This window comes from Lactuca virosa, chromosome 9 (assembly GCF_052849685.1).
Source record: "Lactuca virosa cultivar CGN04683 chromosome 9, Lactuca_virosa_CGN04683_v6, whole genome shotgun sequence".
In the NCBI taxonomy this organism is placed as follows: domain Eukaryota; kingdom Viridiplantae; phylum Streptophyta; class Magnoliopsida; order Asterales; family Asteraceae; genus Lactuca; species Lactuca virosa.
In genome coordinates, this window is record NC_136434.1 from 55,008,054 (window position 1) to 55,031,703 (window position 23,650).

Genomic DNA, 23,650 nt, shown 5'->3' on the forward strand with positions numbered 1-23,650 from the left:
AGACCCTTGAGTGTGAATTATTACTTTGATTTCTAATTAGGGTCTTATGGTGTATTGATTAGTTTGTGGAGTTCTAGTTTCGGCGGCTAGAGTGTGAGATTTGTTTGTCTACAGATTTGTATGAAAGACCATGGGGGTAGCCCATGACACTTCTGTGTAAGACCTTGGGGTAGCCAATGCACTGCAGGGGAAGACATGATGACAACCCATGACAATGGTATGAAAGACCATGGGGCGGCCCATGACACTTGTATGTAAGACCACGTGGGTAGCCCATAACAATGTATGTTGGTATGTGGTATTTTGGGGAACTCACTAAGCTCTGTGCTTACGATTTTGTGCTTTAACATTTTTAGGTACTTCCAGTTCGAAAGGTAAGGACCCGACGTGATTGCACAACATCCCCTTGATTTTATTTTAGATTGACATTTGATTTCACTCCGATGTTGAGAATATTTTATACTATGGTTGATTTGGAACAAATTGGTTGTATTATTGGGTGATTGAAAAATGAAAATTCTACCACGGTTTTTGGGATGTTACACTTGATGATTATGAAGATAATTGATTTCTTTTCCTTTGTAAGCCACATTAGGATCATAACAATCGACAAAACAAGGTATAGCTTGTTACGTGGTCAACATTGGAAAATAACTCAAGAAGATAAATGCATTTTGCAAATTTTTTAAAGTGACGAAAACAAAGAGGAAGCTAAAGTGTAGTGATTTGTTTTTTGTCATTTACCCATTGGTTGTAGTCGGGAGGTGAGAATACTTACCGGGTAAATGGTCAGAAATAGAAAGAAAAAAAAAACCAAGAAAATGGATGTCTTATGTGTCATAAACTAAGAGAAGGGGGGGGGGGGGGGGGGGGGGGGGGGCTTTTATGTAATTTGATATTTTTTAAATAAACATTTATAAACGAACTTTCAAATTTCAATCGAACACTTTACGAACGCATGTTTGGTTCAATGGGTTTTAAATTTAGTTTATGATTATCATAGCCTATGTTTACAAATGAGCTTTAATTTGGATAAAGATTGCACAAAGTAGAATGAAACAACTTACAACCAAATAAGGATGGAAGATGAATTGGCCGGTTTTGCAAGTTCAGGAGAATATGTTCTTGTAGCTCTTCATTCATCTTCATGATATTCGCTATATATGGTCAAATCCGTAACAGTATCCATACATAATGATATTTTAATATAGTTTAGACAACTTATGATAGGTATATTCATATATGTTGAAATACATTACAAATACAAGTACTTCAGTTACATACTTACATTACATTTATTGTGTGTATACATATATCATTATGCTTCAAAACCAAATTAACCAAGGTACTTTTTAAAGACTTCTATGATCATGCCAAGAACTTGTGAAATAGGGCCTCAAATTTTTCCATTTCTTTCCTAGGCAAAGCCACCAAGACGTTGACTTCATTGTTGCTCTCTCCGATGATGTCCGGAAATAGTAATATTATATCTTTCCGGTGATAAACCACCGGACAACTGTACCTTGGTTTCCCCCATGGATACTCCACGTCTGCAAATCCTAATCGCCACCAAGACGAAATCAGAAACTCACCTTTCGGAAACCCTTTGTTCACTTCTCCCCAATCAATCACAGATTGTGCATATTCACCCGTCATCCGTTTAGTACCTTCAGTGACCATCTCCACCAGCTTCGACAGCGGACCTTCTTCAATCTCCTTGCATCGCGCAGATGCATACGCGCTCAGAACAGCGTTGCCAGCGTATGACGGCGGCAGACCCAACCGGGACCGGATGTCTACGGCGTACAGAACCGTGGAAACCCTCTCTGGGTCGTAATCGGTGCCGTAGGACAAGGCTTTGCACCGCCAAACATGGGCGGCAACCACATTGAACCCTGTGATTTTCGCGTTGGTCGAAAAGGGTTCATCTTTGGCCTTCTGCTTGAGGTGGGCTATCACGATTGAGCTCAGCTTGAAGATCTTGAAGTCGAGTTCACCTTCTGGGGTGTCGAAAACCGTAGGGCTTGGGAGGTCGATTCCGGTTGGGATCTTGAGCAGCTCGGGGTGGTCGAATTGGATCTGTGGCGGCGATCTTGCTGCCAGGAGGTGGCGATCGTTGCAGGGAGTGGTAGCGAGGGGTTTATCAGCAGCCAAAGAAGCTAAGTTTTCTAGGAAGGTTTTGACGCTTATGCCATCAGAAATTGCATGGTTTGTTGCCACACCAATTGCAAAACCACCACATTTGAAGGATGTTAACTGTTCAAAACACATGAAATTTTACCATATTCATTACTCACACGAATTCTTTTATTGATACATGATATGTATATCAACTGGTTAACTAAAAACAAACTGAATCTTTATTTGGAAACAAGTTCTGCAATCATTTAGATGTTTTAGAAAAGATTATTGCGATTTAAGATAAAAATAAAATGGTTAGTTTTGAACTATGTATTCAAATAAAACTGATCATAGTTTCGACTTTATAAAGTCAAAATAATAGAACCGAAACGTTGAATAAAGGTGACCATTAGAAAAAGGTAAATAACTGCAGTCTTCGGTGTCATAAATAAGAGATGAACAATGGCAACACCAACTTCGTCCAGATAATTTTCTCTTTATCCGTCTTTTAAGTTGTACAACATTTAATATTAGAGTAAAAGGTTAAAAAAGTTTTTTAACATCTCACGTTTATTTATTTATGGGTGTATGGATTTAGTGTATATCTTATTATTACCGAGTCAGAAATAAATTTAAAAAATGTTTTTGATATATACACATTATATTTACTATTTTTAAACCTTCGATCTCAAGGATTGATGACAACACATGATACCGTTGGATTAGAAGCCTTTGGTGAGTATAATTACTTAAATTGCTTTATTTAAGAATTAAGAGGATACCCTTACAAGGTTTTGTTCATATATATATATATATATATATATATATATATATATATATATATATATATATATATATATATATATATATATATATATATATATATATATATATATAGAGAGAGAGAGAGAGATATTTAGGTTCTATAGAAAATAAATAACTAGGGTATCAACTTAGAAACCAATGAACAATTGACACATGTCCTTTCTTTATTCATACGTAATCTAATCTAGAAGTTATTTAAATTACAAAAATAATCTTTATGGTTCAAATATGGATAAACATCTATTGTGCAGATGTGTAGACAATGCTATTCTAGTGCTATTATGTGAGAATAACTAAGAAAATATGTTGCTTGGTAATATGAATACGTTCAACCTCACATAATTATTGTCATTATCACGCATTCTCACTAAATAAATCGTCTATAAGGGTATTATAAACTTCTTTTTATGGATCTCATTCTGTCAGAATGTGTTATTGATAATCATATTCTGTAAGAATGAAAATGAGTGAAAAACGATGCGTGAGAACAAAATTGATTAAAAATTAGTGAAAATGCTTGATAATGACGATAGTTGTGTGAGGTTGAACGTATTCACCTTACCAAACAACCTATTTTCTTAGTTATTCTCATATAATAATACTGTTCACACACGTCCGCACTATATATATATATATATATATATATATATATATATATATATATATATATATACACACACGGTTAAGTTATTGCGAGAACCAAAAGATTCTTGAGAACCCGAGAACTCCTAATCCACTCATGATTTTAATAACCAAGAGTACTATTAGTCTTCAAATGGTGCGTTTAATCCATATATAGCCTCAAAAAAAGTTTTGACGACTTTTTTGTTTTTAAATATGTATATATACACATTTCAAAGTTCATATATATGCATGCACATTTAGTGTTTTTATTCAAAAATTTTCAAAAACAAAACAATAATCAGACTCTAATAACAACGTTTAAGAGAATCGCAACTTGAAAATTTCAAAAAAAACACAGAAAACATAAATATGCATGCATTCATATTTAGATGCAACTCTAGGAGTTCAACGGTGATATTGGTTTTGAAAAATGATGAGCGGATTAAGAATTCTCAGGTTTTCGTAAATCTTTTGGTTCTCAAATGAAGTCTCTCTCTCTCTCTCTCTCTCTCTCTCTCTCTCTCTATATATATATATATATATATATATATATATATATATATATATAATGTTTCGAAATGATGATTAACCTTATGTCACTAACATGTATCAACATCACGATTATTCCATTAATAGCTTATTAAGGGTTAACGTGATATATTATTTAGTATTTTCCCTTTTCTATTATTTTGTATGTAGACTTTCATCACGGATCATTAGACCGGTTGTCTTTCTATATAGACTTTTATTCTACTTATAACAGTTCCGTTTTCCATAAATACGTTGCATTTTATCACCATATGATTAAGTTGGAAAACAATATAGTTCTTCAACTTTTTTCTTAAAAATTAAGACGGGTTGTATTTCTGCTACGTGTATAAGCTCATCGGCAAAACTAATGTTTTTATGGGCTTTTTTTTAAAAAAAAATTTATAATTTTTGATTTGTTCTAAACTGTGTAAACATTTATCAGTTAATTCATGTAAATAAATATACCTGAATAATGCAAAGTGGTCTATCATGTATGGCCAAATCATCATAGCTCTTTTGTACCAGTTGTGTGAAACCAGGATTTGGATACACCAAGTCACCAATTTCACCCAACTCGAACTCACTCTTGCCCACCACAAACCGAGCCTCGGCTCCATTACAATCAACCTCAAACCGTTGAGACTCAAGGTTCAACTTCAACCTTCCTACCAAGAAATCGTATACAACCAACACCTCACTCAGTGCAGATTTAAGTTTTTCTGCCACTATTTGTAGCGGAAACCGAGGGTCCGCCACAAAAAAATGGACAGTTTCCACGTTAAAATTGAGAACCTGGTCGATGTTCGATAAAAACATCGACTGTTTTTCGGTCTCATGAGAAGGAAAGATAGTGATTGTGTCATGGATGGTGACTTTGAGGTCTTGAATGATTTTAGAAATGAAAGATTTAATAGGGGATTGGTTGAGAGTTCCCATTCTGAAATTTGGTGCATGCTTTGGAATTCTGATTTTGATGTTGATATACCCTTTAATAAGAATGATTTTCAGAAAAAAAAACAAAAAAAACAAAAAAAAAACAAAGATTTAATAATTTTTAAAATCATTATTTTCTAAAAAATCGTTCTAAAAAATATTAAAATCATTATTTTCTATATTTCATATTAAAAAGCTAGAGTAAACGGCAAAAATGATGTGGTTCCAGTCCCATAAAAATTTTTATTGCAAAAAATGCTATTGTATATATATTTCTTGTTTCATTACAAATTTTGTGATGTTCAAACTAAAATGACTAATTTGATTTTATATAATTAAATTTACAATTTTTTTTACTTATTTTAAATTAAAAAGTTAATATTTATTGAAAAATGAGTCCACAACCCACCCACGCCACTCCTGATTTCCTCCATCAGCCCAGGGGCTCTTTCACTTTGAGCTACAACATACATAAGGTGAGAATCGTTAGGATTCATTGTGGTATTTTTACATGTCACTAATATCAAAATCAATTGTTATCCTTATTTTCATTGAAATAGAAAATTTCCGTATCTTATCTTATCCACCTCTGTCTGTCTACTTCTGTCTATCTAATAAAACTAATAAAATAATACATCTATTGCCATGTGGCATCTTATCACCTCATTCCCTGATTTTTTATCACCTCATTCCCTGATTTTTTTTCCAGCCTAAAAGTTTCAATATGAAATATCGAAAATACGCTTCAGCCATTTTGTTTTCCGCTTAATACAATGAAAATATCAAGGTTTGTTTATCCTAAGAGAAATAATCTCAAAAAATCAGGAAGAGGTTTTGAAGTCGTTATATTTTTGAATTCATCGTCTTATTGCGACAACATTTGAGAACAAATTTTGATTAATAATTTTTAAATTTTGAAATTTTAATGATATGTTAAAAAATATTTTAATTTTATTAAAACATAATTAAAACTTTATTTTTATTTTTATAGACATTCTCTCTCTTCTTTCTCTCTCATATTTCTCTCTCTACATATTTTTCTCTCTGTACATATCTCTATTCTATTTCTCTCTCTACATATCTTTCTCTCTCTTCTATTTCTCTCTCTAAATATCTTTCTCTCTCTACATATCTCTCTCTCCCGTTTCTCTCTTTACATATCTTTCTCTCTCTACACATCTTTCTGGGTAATTTGAACCAACATCACCATTGACGGAACTCATTGTTAACTATCTCTCCCGCAAGTCCCAATCGACAGTGAAGTTGATCTCTACAAAGACGGTCTATGAGAGCTTCCAGGTAGTAATTTTTCAGTTTATACACCTGCATTTTTTCAACCTAAATTGACTCGATTTCTCAGGAAATTAATGAAATTAAGCTTATAATGAACAACTAATCGATGTCTAATACTTGATTTCACATCATAGAAGACGTTCTACTTGAAAATTTCCCTTATGTTTTCTTGTTGTTGATGAAGTACGAACTTGCTTGTTGATTTGCTTGCTTGTGTGAGGAATTATATGTACAGTTGGATTGTTTTTATTGAAAATTGTAAGCTCTAGGGGCTGAATTGGAGTCTATTAGAGAGTTGATGGTCACTGTAGGATTTCATGCACACCAGGTGTTTGTCATATTGTTTGAAAGAACTTAATAAGTGTGAAAGTGGCATTTTATGTGAAAATCCTTAACTTTGAACCCTCATTAAGCCAAGCATTAAGGCCCTTAGTTTAAATTGAATAACACATCTCTATAGCCTAATAATTAACCAAAAATTATGTTAAAAGTGATAAACTTAAGGCTTAACCATTAATTACTTAATAGAACACCAAAAGTGATTTAGAAGCTATTATGATCAATTTTCTCAAATCTGTCCTCCAACTTCTAAAATCCGTGCAGCTCAATAAGAACATCTAAAAATCTTGAGACTTAGTTTTCTGGAAATCTTAGTGTGTCTAGTTTCTTCAAACTTTGAATCACATTTTGAAATTCCAACTCCTTGAGGGGTAAAATTGGCAATCCTCTCAGGTTGGTCCATGTTGTCACAGCTTTCATGCATTGTCTTCAAAAAATCGTAATAAATTCATCAGAACTTCAAATGCCAAAATTCCAAAGCCTATAGTTAGATATGGATGTATAGTTTCTCACATATAAAGGAACCGATGTAATTCTATAACACCGTAAATTTTCAAACAAAATTTTCATTTAAAATCATATAATTCTCTTAACATATTTCGCAAAATCTCATTTATTTAATTTACAAATCGCAACTCCATAATTGTTTGATTAAAATCCAGGATCCTCAAAACATAACTCTTTCACTGGTGTGTACAATCAAGCCGGTGCCTTCCCGTGATCCTGAGAAAACCTTAAACACATAACACATAACACGGTAAGCACGAAGCTTAGTGAGTTCCCCAAAATACCACACATATCCCATTAGCCACTCTAGGCTATAACACAATAAGACCCTCCGGTCAATGTGTCTCAGTAGGACCCTTCGGTCCAGAACTCGGGTGGACCCTTTGGTTCTAACTCAGTAAGCACAGAATAATACACAACATAAATCACATAGACATTGTCACACCCCAAAACCGGAACGGCGAAATCGTTCGGGGGTGGAGGACGTCATGTACAGTATCACAACAATGCATAGTAGTAAACAAGCAACAACATCATCCATTGCATTAATAATATAATTTAATACAAGTGTGTTCTGTCAAGTTATATAGACACCAAAAATATGAATCAAAATAAAAGATGAGTCTTGAACGAGCTCCATCTTCTCAAAACCTGGCTCCGGTACCTGTCTACTGGTGACCTGAGAATACAAGTTATTTTGAAAGAGTTTATCAGCTTTAAAGCTGGTGAGATCATAAGTATTTTAGTATCGTTGTTTGTATGAAAGTGTTTGTAAGTCTGAGATGTATAAGTTTGTAAAAGTTTGTAATTGTTTGAACTCCCCTAGAAAACTCTATGTTTCCTACTAAAAGTAGCCTTCTACCAAGGCATCTAGTATCTGTGTGTGTGTCTCTTGTAAGAGTATGTATTTTCCCAAATCTGACTATCATTAACCAAAAATATAGTTTTTACATTACTGTTTATTGTGTGAAGTTCATAAAGTGAATGCAATGGGAAAATGAAATAGTATTGTAGTGTTGTATTAAGTAACTACTGCTGTACTAACTACCTTAAACCAATTGTTATTTAAAGTACCATGTGATCGGCCTGTACCCTGCTACCGACTCTAGAAAAACGACGATGTAAGACGTCGTAAGAAATGATGTTTGGCACCCGTAGACTTGCAAGTCCCACTGTAGCGAGCAGCAAGGTGTAGGATAGTCAATCCAGTATAGATCTATACACAAACTCATACGCTCTCCACTTAAGGAGATTCTAGATACAAAACGGTCATGACAGGTGATGCCATGCCCCGTTACGTGGCTCACATAACTGTAGTAATGTTCTATTATATGTATGTGTTAGCTGTATTGTGTGTTCTCTCCCTATCTAGCATGTATGTTTGTTCTCTCTGTATGGTATTGTTTGTTTCTCATCATAGTATTCTCTATCTGTATGTTATGTTCTCTCTGTATAGTATTGACTCATGTATGAACTGACTCTTTGTATGTTTTATTGTTCTAGTAATAGTATTAGTATCTCCCTAAACTATACCTATTATAGTTTGCTAGCAATGTTGTTTGAATGTATGTACATGTGTGTATACCTTTGCTACCCAAAGGTATTGAACTGAATGAAAGAAGGAACCTTTATATCTATATACATATACATGATATATAACTAGGATTCAAACGACCTTCGGACAAATAACCGGAATACCCTAAGTCCACAACCAAACAAGGAACAGGAAGTAAGGTGAGCTATCAGTCCTAAGTCCTTTCAATCATACTTATATAACTATATCTATATAGGTACACATTTAACAGAATATAAGTTTAAAAGAGTTTAATAAAAGTATTTGATATGTAAAAGAGTTTGTAAAACAGTTTGAAGTAAAACAGTTTGATATCACAGTTTGAAAAGTAAGAAATCAACTTGTTTGGTAGTTATTAATCACATGTGATTGATATAATAACTATAATTGTTCAACTTGTATCCCCCCATAAAAGCATTTAAAAACATTTAAAAGGTTAATTAAGGGGTATGAACTCACCTGTAGTGAGTGGTTTTGATGAACGGATGGTATAGGATGCTAAGTGTCAAGTGAGGACTTGAACACACACGCGGATCCTATTTAACATATAATGATACATATATGAATACAATTAGTGCTTATAACAACTAATTATTGAAGTTGAACCACCTTAGGGACTAGTAAACACTTATTTTGAAGTGTTACAACCATATATGATTGTATATAAGGGGTATATGGCTATACAAGGGAGTGTATGGTCAAAATACACACTATTTGTGTGTGTGCAGCCAGGGTGTGCGGCCAGGGTGTGTGTGCGGGCGCACACTCCCTATGGAATGTGCCAAAATGTATTTTAAGGCTTTAGGACTCATCTAGGAAGGTTTCTTACTTCATGCTTTAGCCTTATATGGAGTTTATTGCCATTTTTGGACCTAAAAATGGTGTGTGCGGCTACACTTGGTGTGTGCGGCGGTACACATGGTGTGTGCGGCCGTACACACTTGAAGATCATATGAAATGGCGTTTTTCATGTGTAAATTCAAGGGTCTTTAGCTTATAACAAGCTATTGCAAGTGTATACCCGATTTAGAGGCTTAAAAGTGTAGTTAAAAGCCCCAAAAGTAGTGTGTGTTCTTGGTGTTCTTGGTGTTCTAACACCAAATAGGTGTTTTCATGGATCAAATCAAGGGAAAAGGCTAGTTAAGGTCATGTATTAGCTAAACAAGGAAGGAATCACTCACTTGATTGAAGATTGAAGTGAAACTTTGGATGATACTTGAGAGAAAACAAGTTCTAGCTTTGAAGAAGTGGAAAAAGTGTTCAAAATAACTAAGTGTTGAATATATATAGGTGAGAGTGTGCGGTTGGGATGGGTGTGTGGCCGCACACTCTTGTGTGTGGCCGTACACACAAGTGTGTGGCCGCACACTCTATAGGTTGGAGTGTTTGTCTCATTTTCAAGGTTTTACACTCTCAAAACTCATCCCACGACTCATACCTTGATTATACTAGGTTTTAAACACTCTATTTGATGCTAAATAGTGCTAGAAAATAGCAAAAACAATTCTAACCTTCATTGATTTTGAATAAGTGTATAAGATAAAAATTTCAGATTGTCACAGACATGATGCAGGATATCACAGTACTCAGTATAACACATAAGACATCTCAGCCACATAAAGGTACCACTCATGGTAAGTATAGTGAGAAGACTCACCTCGCAAGCAAGCAAATAACCTCGTACTTGAATCTCGAACTAGCCTCCGCCTAACACAAATGATGAATATCTCTAATTAATACTCTTTTCACGACTCTAATAACTGAAGGCTATTCTTTCTTTCTCTAACTCTGGAAGTGGATAAAAGACCATTTTACCCCTCCATGGTCTCCATTACTCATGTTTGACCAAACCCTAATTCAACAGAAGTCAAACTCGAGTCAACAGTCCATGTTTTACCCGACTCGCCGAGTGCACCTATGTGACTCGTTGAGTCCACTCGTTTCCTCAGAAGTCTCGTGAAGGTCCAGCTCAGCTCGTCGAGTTGACATCCAACTCGCCGAGTTATCGCATGATCAAGCTCATCGGAACAAACCCTCACCGACTCATCGAGTCAGCTCATCGACTCGGCGAGTCCATTCAAACTCATTTCTCATTCAGACGATTCAAAGCAGAACTACCACTCCAAACACTAGATCTAGCATCTCAAGACTCAGTTGTCACATAAATCTTCGATCTTTACGTCCATGTATGGTAGTTTTGCTCCAACATACCAAAACATGTTCTCACAAAGTGTTAAGCACAATAACCCTCATGTGGATGAATAAAGTTGGTACCTTTGGAAACTAGGGACCTCACAAGGTCCAGATCTGAGGTCTAAACCCCATGATAGCTCTAAATGCTCGAAGTCCCAACAAAAGGTGGAAGAAACCCTAATCTTCCCTAATAATGAGATCTAGGCAAATAAATGAGAAAGGTGCAAGCTTTTACCTCCCACTGAAGCCCTTGTATGAAGATGCACTAGATCCAACCGATTCTCTTGCTTCCTTGTTGGGTAATCACCTCTCATCCTCAAATGATGCACTATCTTACATCAAGTTTAGCTTTTAAGACTCTCATAGCTCACTACACACGTTTAGGGTTTCACACAGAAGGGTTAGGCAGGGTGTGAGGTAGAAATGGGGGCATGAGTTCCCTTATATAGGCCCCAACCCTAGGAAATTAGGGTTTCTCTGCCCATCACCTACTCGGCGAGTCGGCTCTCTGACTCGTCGAGTCCATTCATTAATCTCACGCGGACAACTCGACTTTACTTGACGAGTTGGACTCTCAACTCGTCGAGTCACTCCATAAACCTCAAAATTAAACACACAATAATATACCTGAAAATCCGGATGTTACAATTCTCCCCCACTTGAATTAGATTTCGCCCTCGAAATCGCTCCTCAACGACACATAGATCGAACCCAATAACCCGAAAAGCACCACCGAAAGGATCTCATACCACACAACTATCTTCCTCCATGGATACCTAAATCCAAACAGGAACTCGCAAACCCGGAAAAGGACACACCCTTCTGTCGCTACGATACCCCTTCTGACTCTCCAGAATCTGGAAACTCTAGGGGCCTGTCTCACTACCAGACCGCGCTCTCAAGATATCACCATGTTATTCGCTCCTCGAATAACAGACCCCGATAACTCACTGCCCCTCTGATTCTCTCGTTGCGACTGATAGAAACAAGTCAATGCCCAAAAATTGGCTACCGATCACTCATACCAAACACATTAAAAAATCCAGATCATACTCTAAGGAACGAAAGGGTCACATCATACCAGGGACCCACCCATTGAACTGCAATCAGAACCCATCTGAACAATGAACTCTCAACACTCTGTCCTCAGACACAAGAAAATGATCATGCTTGCTCAGAAGTGTCCTCTGACACCTAATAATCATAAGCCCCAGCTCCCTTCTCAAATATCCCTTTCAACACTAAGCACCAGGGCAACTCCCGATCCAACAGTTGAACCTCCAAAGGTTGCCCATTTCATACCCCAAAACGTCTCACTGACTTCCGTCTCGCAAGAACTATCTCGGCCCGTTGTGACACACAAGTCACGAAGTTCGCTTTACCCCAAACGAATACTACAATCACAACTGAAATCGTCTCACCCTCGACCTCTGTTGTCTACTACTCATTAGCTCCATGCGTCTCGCGGTCCTTCCCATACAAACGAGCTAACCCACTCAGGTCTAAGACATCAGATGACACACAATACCCCTCAAAATGGAACCCACCTCTTAATCCGAAATCTCATTTCGCCTTCTCAATACACCACTAGAGCCAACTCAAACTCGAGAGTCTGGCCCGAAGCAGAATTGGAACCACTCGTCCTAATGAAGCACTCCACTCATAACCCGTGACCCGCAACTCACACGTACATCACTTATCCAATTCCTTCTGATTGCGATAACCACACCTTAACTCAGAATACAACGATTCCCGACCATTAGGGAGATCCCAATCTCGCCCTTGGGACGACCACCAGGTTCCCACAGACTCAATTGATAAGGCTACCCAAGCCTAGGAACTCCTCTGTGTCATGCTCTGACTAGTGAATACTACGGCTACCTGTAGATTCACAACGTTTTTCCCTTATTCGTTGACTGGTGAAAGCTACGGCTCCCCGCAGTTCCATAATACTCTTCCGCTGACCAGTGAAAACTACGGCTCCTCGCAGTTCCACAACGCTCTCCCTCTGACCAGTGAAAGGTACGGCTCCCCGCAGTTTTCACAACGATCTCCCTTGTTGCTTGGTGAATACTACGGCTCCCCGCAGTATCACCGCACCCTCTCGCTGACTAGTGAATACTACGACTCCCCGCAGTATCACCACACTCACTCGCACTAACTCATGGATGCTACAACTCCCCGTAGTCTTACAACACTTTCTATTATCACCCCACGAACTCATCCTCAAGTCGACTCCACACAGAGTTCACTAACTCATGCTTCGCGGCCCAACATAGATAGGTGCACACACCCATCCAAAAATAAGCATCACTACTCCTGATGGCAACCGCCATGATTAAACCCCTTTTCTCGCCGCAATTCACATTCTTAGATAATCCCACTTGATGTCAATTAGCCGAAGGGCTCCCACTAGAACCATAGATACTTGATACACCACTTGCCATCTCATAACTCAAGACTCAAAATAATCCGAAATTTAGGACATCATACTCGAAAACCTCGGTACACCTTCACAGAACCTCCCGATGTCTTTCCTCAACCACTGATCTCATATTCACAGCATCATACCCAGATACCGCAATGTACCCTCTCAGAATCTCACAACTGATCTTCCTCTCGCACAACTTGTAACTTCGGAATATTCCTATCTCACAAATTGAAACACAGAGGAATCGTCGATCACTGAAAACACGTTGACGAAAATCTGAAGCTCCAGCCTCTACTGATCACCGCCCATACGAACTACTCATACCGACTCTGAAATTTGTTGACAAATCAATTGCTGCCTCTCTTCGAGTATAGATCACAATCTATACCTATACCTGCAAATCTCAGTTATTGCACCCTAAACTCGGCGACCCAACCGCCTCGAACTCAACAATTGCAAACCCGAAAAATCCCTAGCCATAATAATTTCTCTGGCCAACGACCACCTGTCGTGGATTCACTCATCCTTCCTTAAGCACATACCTATACATCATCCCGCCTTGCACCTCGCCTCATCCGCCAATAACCCAGGTCTCATGTGTCCGCACTGCGAATCTCCATAACCAATTCTCTAACCGCACTTTGAACGAATCGCTGATCCTCTCAATAGTATACCCAGTTCTCCCCCAATCGGGGTTCGAACCATCACCAATTGGCATACCAACAATCTACTCCATAGACAGTTTCACCAGGTATATCACACTTGACTCTTGGAACGTACCATATAATCACTTCAATGATCTTCCCGATGGAACCAAGCAACTCCAAATATCCTGTAACTCAGACAATAATCTCAGAATCCTCCCAACGTGACTGCCTCTAGTCATCTCGAAGCCTCACATCGATATACCGCCGGATACCCCAACTGTTCTGAATTAGTCCTGACTCTCGGTCTGGAATTGATGCGCTATCACACACTTTGTCTCTGACTCCCCGCCCGGCCTACCATCGCGGGAATCATCATAAAAGCAAGAGACCTCACTCTCACAGTCGACACACAACGAAGACAACGAGGGACACCGCCCCGATCTGCTCCTCTTAACCACCTGAAACTACCGCTAAAAGTATGCCTCCCTCAGCAGGCACCTCCCTGTTCTCTTCCATCATAGCCCCTCAAATGACTCTCTCATGGTATAAGAAATACCTCGCAGCAACATACTACCCAAAATAATCTGGTGAAAAGGGTTGCAACCCTATGCTACCCCACGGAGTTTAACCCCGTACTCTGAAAACCAAAAGCTCGTTATCTCTTTTGCTTCTCCCAAGAAATGGGGACAGCGCAACTCTTGCCACAGAAGATGACACCTCATCCTTCAGTCGATTTCTCAACTCAGACCGCGATTCTCCAATAAGCATCACCTCCACTCATCCCTGAGTCTTGCGACTCCAACTGGCATCTCACCAAAAATCTCTCGGACACTAACTCGATTTCCCCCCCTCAAGGTATGCTCTATTGAGACTCGTTCAACATGGCCCTCAGGCCCCACACTCTATCACCTCTGATCCCAGTCTAATCAATCACAACTGGATAACTGGTAAAACGAGAAGCACTAACTGCCACGAATCATGGTACTCGAACCATGTGATCATCTCTCGGTCTGCTGCGAATCATGGTACTCGAACCATGTTATCTCCTCTCAATATGCTACGAATCATGGTACCCAAACCATGTTATCTCCTCTCAATCTGCTACGAATCATGGTACCCAAACCATGTTATCTCCTCTCAATCTGCTACGAATCATGGTACCCAGACCATGTTATCTCCTCTCAATCTGCTACGAATCATGGTACCCAGACCATGTTATCTCCTCTCAATATGCTGCGAATCATGGTACCTAGACCATGTTATCTCCTTTCAATCTGCTGCGAATCATGGTACCCAAACCATGTTATCTCCTCTCAATCTGCTACTTAGAACCTTTGGAATTCTCCCTGTTTTGAGTACGGTTCCCCTGCTTTCAGTAGTACGGGCCCATACTACCTGCCACATCTACCCATACTTTCCACACGGATCGTCCCAGATTTCCTAAGTAGCTGCTCAACCTTCTCGATCACCAATCCCGTTAGACCTGGTCGCTCCCCAGCGAACACTCTCCTCTATCAGCGTACTCATCTGACTAAAATCACTCCCTATGCTCTTCCTAGGTTCTCACACCTCTCTTCCATCAGCTGTTGGAGAACTCCTTATGATGCTAGCCATCTACCTCCTGAATATCGTCATATTCACTTAATAGCTGACTCCCATCATCAAGAGTTCCACAAATCACGAAGCAAGCAGCATTCGGGCATCGAATAATTTCCATTAGCACGTAAGACCACTCTAGGTAGCAACTCTAATTGCTCTACTCACACTCAAAAGGTATCACCGAACTCAAGCAACCTTACCTCTCGCAGGTATCTAACTACTCCCTTAGTAGGCTTTTCCAATGCTCATCTAGGTATCTCTCCTAGATTACTCCTCTACTCAAAGCTCTCTCTAAAAGATTCCTACTGGATACTCTTACTCCGCACATACTCAAAGCACATCACAGACAACAACAATTCCTAGGCTAAGGCATCACAAATCAGGCAACTCTAGCCCTAATATATGAAATACCTAGCCTATCATCTAGCATGCATCACTAATATCTCAATAATAACTCATAACACAAGTAAGGGTATTTTGGGAAATCACCGTTCGGGCTCTGGCTGATTGCACACACTGCTCCTTTTCGTTTTCTCTTAGAAACTCTTACTCGTTTTAGAAAAATCATTTCTTTTGAAATTTTTTCTCAAATCCCGAGTTTGAGTCCAGATATACCCGAAGGTGCATCCGAATCCCTCAAACCAAGGCTCTGATACCAACTTGTAACACCGTAAATTTTCAAACAAATTTCTCATTTAAAATCATATAATTCTCATAACACATTTCGCAAAATCTCATTTATTTAATTTACAAATCACAACTCCATAATTGTTTGATTAAAATCCAGGATCCTCAAAACATAACTCTTTCACTGGTGTGTACAATCAAGCCGATGCCTTCCCGTGATCCTGAGAAAACCTGAAACACATAACACATAACACATAACACGGTAAGCACGAAGCTTAGTGAGTTCCCCAAAATACCACACATATCCCATTAGCCACTCTAGGCTATAACACAATAAAACCCTCCGGTCAATGTGTCTCAGTGGGACCCTCCGGTCCCAAAACTCGGGTGGACCCTCTGGTCCTAACTCAGTATGCACAGAATAATACACATCATAAATCACATAGACATGATGCATAATATCACAGTACTCAGTATAACACATAAGACATCTCAGTCACATAAAGGTACCACTCATAGTAAGTATAGTGAGAAGATTCACCTCGCAAGCAAGCAAGCAAATAACCTCGTACTCGAATCTCGAACTAGCCTCCGTCTAACACAAAGGATGAATATCTCTAATTAATACTCTTTTCACGAATCTAATAACCGAAGGCTATTCTTTCTTTCTCTAACTCTGGAAGTGGATAAAAGACCATTTTACCCCTCCATGGTCTCCATTACTTATGTTTGACCAAACCCTAAGTCAACAGAAGTCAAACTCGAATCAACAGTCCATGTTTGACCCGACTCGCCGAGTACACCTATGTGACTCGTCGAGTCCACTCGTTTCCTCAGAAGTCTCGTGAAGGTCCAGCTCAGCTCGTCAAGTTGACACCCAACTCGCCGAGTTATCGCATGATCAAGCTCATCAGAACAAACCCTCACCGACTCGTCGAGTCGGCTCATCGACTCGGCGATTCCATTCAAACTCATTTCTCATTCGGACGATTCAAAGCAGAACTACCACTCCAAACACTAGATCTAGCATCTCAAGACTCAGTTGTCACGTAAAGCTTCGATCTTTACGTCCATGTATGGTAGTTTTGCTCCAACATACCAAAACATGCTCTCACAAGGTGTTAAGCACAATAACCCTCATGTGTATGAATAAAGTTGGGACCTTTGGACTCTAGGGACCTCACAAGGTCCAGATCTGAGGTCTAAACCCCATGATAGCTCTAAATGCTCGAAGTCCCAACAAAAGGTGGAAGAAACCCTAATCTTCCATAATAATGAGATCTAGGCAAATAAATGAGAAAGGTGCAAGCTTTTACCTCCCACTGAAGCCCTTGTATGAAGATGCACTAGATCCAACCAATTTTCTTGCTTCCTTGTTGGTTAATCACCTCTCCTCCTCAAATGATGCACTAATTTACTTCAAGTTTAGCTTCTAAGACTCTCATAGCTCACTACACACGTTTAGGGTTTCACACAAAAGGGTTAGGCAGTTGGTGAGGCAGAAATGGGGGCATGAGTTCCCTTATATAGGCCCCAACCCTGGGAAATTAGGGTTTCTCTGCCCAGCACCTACTCGGCGAGTCGGTTCTCTGACTCGTCGAGTCCATTCATTAATCCCACGCAGACAACTCGACTCTGCTTGACGAGTTGGACTCTCAACTCGTCGAGTCACTCCATAAACCTCAAAATTAAACACAAAATAATATACCTGAAAATCCGGATGTTACAAATTCTTAGTAGATTGGTACAGTTTATTCCAAGAGTGTTGTGTGGTCCAGAAAGTGACAACTTAAAGTTACTAACTTGTAAATTTAATATAAAATCAACCAAAAATCGTTAGAACGAGATATTTATATTTATGAATAGATAAAAGGGGGTAATTTACCAATATTATTTTATTGAAATTTAATAATGGGTTGAAAGGTAAGAAAGCAGATTCCAAACAGAGCACTACAATCAAATAGAAAATAAGGAAATATATACATAAGTTTTATAAGAGTAATACAACAAAGTACAAGCTAATTAATGTTATAATTGGTGTGTAGGTTCTCGGAAACGAAATGATCCATTTAGCTCAAGCTAGCTAATTTTCAAGTTGAAGGAGGTTAGTTACACTAACTCTCCTATTATGTAGGCATTACTTTTTTTATGTTATTGTTCACGGATACCCTAATCCGGTAGAGTGAACAAGGAGAGGCAGAATGTATTTTGTTCTCTAGTGAGACAAGCAGACAAGATTCATTTCCGCGTTCTAGATTTGATAATTGTTCTCGTGTATTAGATCACATGTGATTATATGATCTAATCACATATAACTTATATGCACAAAATTCATTTTTATGTTTTCGATTCAATAGTTGTTCTTTGTCCATATTAATCGTATGTGATTATATATATAAAATGACATATGCTTAAATACATAATAGCAACTAGATTAAATACATGATACCAACTTTTGAATTGAGAACGCAAATTTGAATCTTATTCACATAAATCATATGTTATTAGATACGTATAATCACATGTGATTAAATACACGAGAACAATTATTGAATCAAGAACACGAAAATGAATATTGTCCACATAAATTATATGTGATTAGATACATATAATCACATATGATTATATGTATCTAATCACATATGATTTATGTGGCTAAGATTCATTTTTGCATATCTAATCATATGTGATTAGATACATATAACCATATGTGATTATATACACGATAACAAACATGGAATCAAGAACGCGAAAACAAATCTTTATCCACATTCAACATATGTGATTAAATACATCTAATCACATGTGATTATCTGGATCTAATCACATATGATTTATGTGGACACAATTCATTTTCGCTTTGTCGGTTCAATAGTTGTTCTCGTGTATTTTATCACATGTGATTATATGTATAATCGTATGTGATTAAGTACAGGAGCACAACTATTGAATCGAGAAGGCAAAAATAAATCTTGTCCACAGATTCATTTTCGTGTTTTCGATTCAATAGTTTTTCTTTTTCCACATTAATCATATGTGATTAAATAAATCTAATCACGTGTGATTATATGAATCTGATCACACATGATTTATGTGGACACAATTCATTTTTGCTTTGTCGATTCAATAGTTGTTCTCATGTATTTTATCACATGTGATTATATGTATAATTGTATGTGATTAAGTACATGAGCACAACTATTGAATCGAGAAGGAAAAAATGAATCTTGTCCACCTCAAATCATATGTGATTATATACATATAATCACATGTAATTAAATACACAAAATCAATTATTCAATCGAAACCGCAAAAATAAATATTGTCTACATAAATCATATCTGATTAAATACATATAATCGCATGTGATTATATGTATCCAATCATATATGATTTATGTGGATAAGATTCATTGTCACATTCTCGATTCAGTAATTATTCTTTGTCAACTTTAATCATATGTTATTAAATACATATAAGTGATTATATGTATCTAATCACATATGATTTATTTGGACAAAAAATAATGATGTCTATATAAATCATATGTGATTAGATACATATAATCACATATGATTATATACACGAGAACAACTATTGAATCGAGAACACAAATATAAATATTGTCCACATATATCATATGTGATTAAACGCATATAATCACATGTGATTATATGTATCTAATGTTGGATTAGGTGTCTAAGCCCATAACTATTATTGGTATGTACTTGACCCGATAATCACTGTAACACCCAAAAATTTCGAACAAAATTAAACTTTCAAAATAGGTCAAGTTCATCAAAACATTACACTTTCTTTTCAAAATACATTCTATCAGAGTATTCCCAGAAACATAAACATAACAGGAGGAGCTGTACGATTATGCCTTCGCCTTGCCACGATCCCCTGATGTACCTGAAACAATAAACTGAAACTGTAAGCCCGAAAGCTTAGTGAGTTACCCCCAAAATACCGATACACATACAGTCCACATAACCATGTCAACAATAACATATCATAACAAACTGGACAGAACAGCACATAACGGGTCCACAGCCCTACAGACTATAATACCCACGAGCGCACAGTACGAGTCTCCCTTAGCCCGTAACTGGAATGCTCCCGAGCCCACAGTACGAGTCTCCCTTAGCCCGTAACTAGAATGCTCCTAGGGTTTGTTGGCTACCGCACGAAGCAGTACAGCCTCAACCCATCCCATATAACAAACACATAACATAACCACTGAGCATGCAATAATCACATAACATCACAGGTAGTCCTACAGATCTACCTAACTGGCATAACCACAAGCATGCAACACTAAGTCGTACTCAACCTCTAACACTGCTAGGATCACATATCCAATGAGCCGGCCTTGGTGCCTTAGACCCCTTAGTATAGTGAGGATAACTCACCTCGCAAATGTCGACCAGGAAGATGAAACCCAACTCTCGAATCACTTGGAACAGGCTCCGCCACCTAATACCATAGCACAATATACTCATAAGTCCTTAACCTTATAAGGTACTCCATAACCCACTAGTCAACTCCTGGTCAAAGTCAAAGTCCTCAGTCAAGGTCAACAGTCCATGTTGACCTTACTCGCCGAGTACCCTCGGCTACTCGTCGAGTTCCTTAAAACACTATCCCACTCGCCGAGTCATCGAGGTGACTCATCGAGTTTCTCCGATTCTCGACCAAACTCTAAGGCCACCCGTCGAGTTTTCCTTTTTGCACACGATGGACACACATACATACATAACTTGGGGAAAACTCATCCGACTCGCCGAGTTGTTCTTCAACTCGCCGAGTCTTATGGTAGTCTTCATCGGACTCGCCGAGTTGTTCATCCAACTCGTCGAGTCCACGGCCATCTTCATGTGACTCGCCGAGTCAACCTTGCGACTCGCCGAGTCCATTCAGTCCTTTTTCCATACAGACTTGTTTTGAGCCATGCAGCGGCTCCAAATCACAGATCCAAGCTTCTAGGGCATGCTTATCACGTAAAGTTGCAAACTTTACGTGCATGCATGGCTATAAAGGCTCTAAATGCCTATTTTAAGTCCTTAATGGAACTTCATGCTCAAGAGGGACCTTAATCCTAACCAAAACTGAAACTTTATGCTTATAGAATCCAAGGAGGGTCCGGATCTGAAGTTACAACCTCAGATCTAGCCCATAGCTTATCTTTCCAACTTAATATCTCACCAAAAACCCTAAAACTCAACCAATAGAAGAGATTCACAAGGAAAAAGGCGATTTGGTTACCTCCAGAAGATGATAACTGAGATAAGAGTTGATTCACACACTCTACTTGCTCCAATCTCCTTCTCCTCTAAGCCTTCCCCCTCCAAGGATCCTCTCTTCAAGCTTCAAACACACAAAGGGCACACACACACACGTATTAGGGTTTTCTGAGCTCTCAAATGACTGCAAAGAGGCCAAATGAGGCTTATCATTCCTTAAATAGGGTGCAAAACCCCGAGATTTAGGGTTTCATCTGCCAGCTCCTACTCCTCGAGTCCCTTAGTGGACTCGTCGAGTAGGTTACTAAACACTCGCTCCAACCCCGCTGCTACTCGACGAGTAGGGCAACCAACACTTCGAGTAGGACATTAAACCAATTAACCCTTTATTTAAGTCCATACCTGGAATCGGGGCGTTACAATTCTCCCCCACTTGAACTAGACTTCGTCATCGAAGTCTGCTGCAGCGAATAACTCCGGGTAATGCTCCCGTATTTCGGCCTCCGTCTCCCACGTCCACTCGGACCCCCTTCGATGCTCCCACTGCACTTTCACCAAAGATATCTCCTTATTCCTCAGAATCTTCATCTTCTTCTCCAAAATGGCCACAGGTCTCTCCACATAGTTCAGGCACTCATCGACCTGAATATCATCCAGCGATACCACTGCCTCCTGGTCCATGATGCACTTTCGCAGCTGCGAAACGTGGAAAGTGTTGTGTATCCGACTAAGCTCCTCCGGCAGCTCTAGCCTGTAAGCTACCTTGCCAACCCTGGCAATGATCCTGAATGGCCCAATATATCGGGGGCCCAATTTTCCCCTCTTCCTGAAGCGAATCACGCCTTTCCAGGGCGAGACCTTCAGGAGTACCATGTCCCCCACCTGAAATTCCAACTCAGATCGGCGTCTGTCGGCATAACTCTTCTGCCGACTCTGAGCGGTCTGCAAATGCTGTCTAACCTGCTGGATCTTTTCGGTAGTCTGCAAGACTACCTCCGTACTACCCATCACTCTGTGTCCAACTTCACCCCAACAGACTGAGGTGCGACATCTCCGCCCATACAACAGCTCGAATGGTGGGGCGCCAAGGCTAGAATGATTGATGTTGTTGTAGGCGAACTCCGCAAGCGGTAGGTGAGAATCCTAACTCCCACCAAAATCAATGACACACGCCCTCAACATGTCCTCGAGGGTCTGAATAGTCCGTTCGCTCTGGCCGTCTGTCTGTGGGTGGAATGTTGTGCTGAAGTGCAACCGCGTGCCCAGCTCCTCGTGAAACTTTTGCCAGAAGCGGGAGGTAAACCTGACATCCCGATCAGAGACAAAGGAGACAGGAACCCCATGGCAAGACACGATCTTGCGAACATACAATTCGGCTAATTTCTCGGCCGATGAGCTCTCCCGTATAGCCAAGAAGTGGGCGCTCTTGGTCAATCGATCCACGATAACCCATATAGCATCAAACCCCTTTGCCGTCCTCGGCAACTTGGTAATAAAATCCATCGTGATCTGTTCCCAATTCCACATGGGAATCTCTAGGGGCTGCAGCTTTCCATGCAGCCTCTGATGCTCGGCCTTGACCATCCTACAGGTCAAGCACCTCTCGACGTACCAAGCGATCTCTCGCTTCATGCACGGCCACCAATAGCTCAAACTCAAATCCCGGTACATCTTGGTGGCCCCCGGGTGAATAGAGAAATGAGACTTATGAGCCTCCTCCATAACCGTCTGCCTAACCCCACCAGACATCAGAACCCAAACCCGACCGCATCGGGTCAATAGTCCCCAACTATCCTGTATGAACCGGGTATTCTCACCCTTGATTCTCTCCAGCTTCCAATTCTCCGGTCGCATGCCCTCTACCTGGGCATCTCTGATCAGACTCACAAGCGGAGAATCCACCGCTATCCTCATACATACCGCGGGGGTAGAAGACCCAGCTGACTTGTGGCTTAAAGCATCCGCAACCACATTCGCTTTACCGGGGTGGTAAAGGATCTCACAATCGTAGTCCTTGACTATATCCAGCCACCTGCGCTGCCTCATGTTCAGGTTCGGTTGATCCATGATGTGTCTCAAGCTCTTGTGATCCGTGTAAATGGTACAGCGGACCCCATAGAGGTAATGTCTCCATATCTTGAGGGCGAACACCACCGCCCCC

General features: G+C 39.4%; 1 protein-coding gene across 1 annotated transcript; it reads right to left on the reverse strand.

The window, feature by feature from the left end:
• Positions 1-1,289: 1,289 nt before the first annotated feature.
• LOC145137860 (acyltransferase GLAUCE-like) lies at positions 1,290-5,042 on the reverse strand. The gene is made up of 2 exons (XM_079072001.1): positions 4,567-5,042; positions 1,290-2,256 (listed from the first exon to the last, which is right to left on the reverse strand). Exons 1-2 carry the CDS (start codon positions 5,035-5,037, stop codon positions 1,369-1,371), a joined length of 1,359 nt encoding a protein of 452 aa, XP_078928127.1. The 5' UTR covers positions 5,038-5,042; the 3' UTR covers positions 1,290-1,368.
• Positions 5,043-23,650: the final 18,608 nt, after the last annotated feature.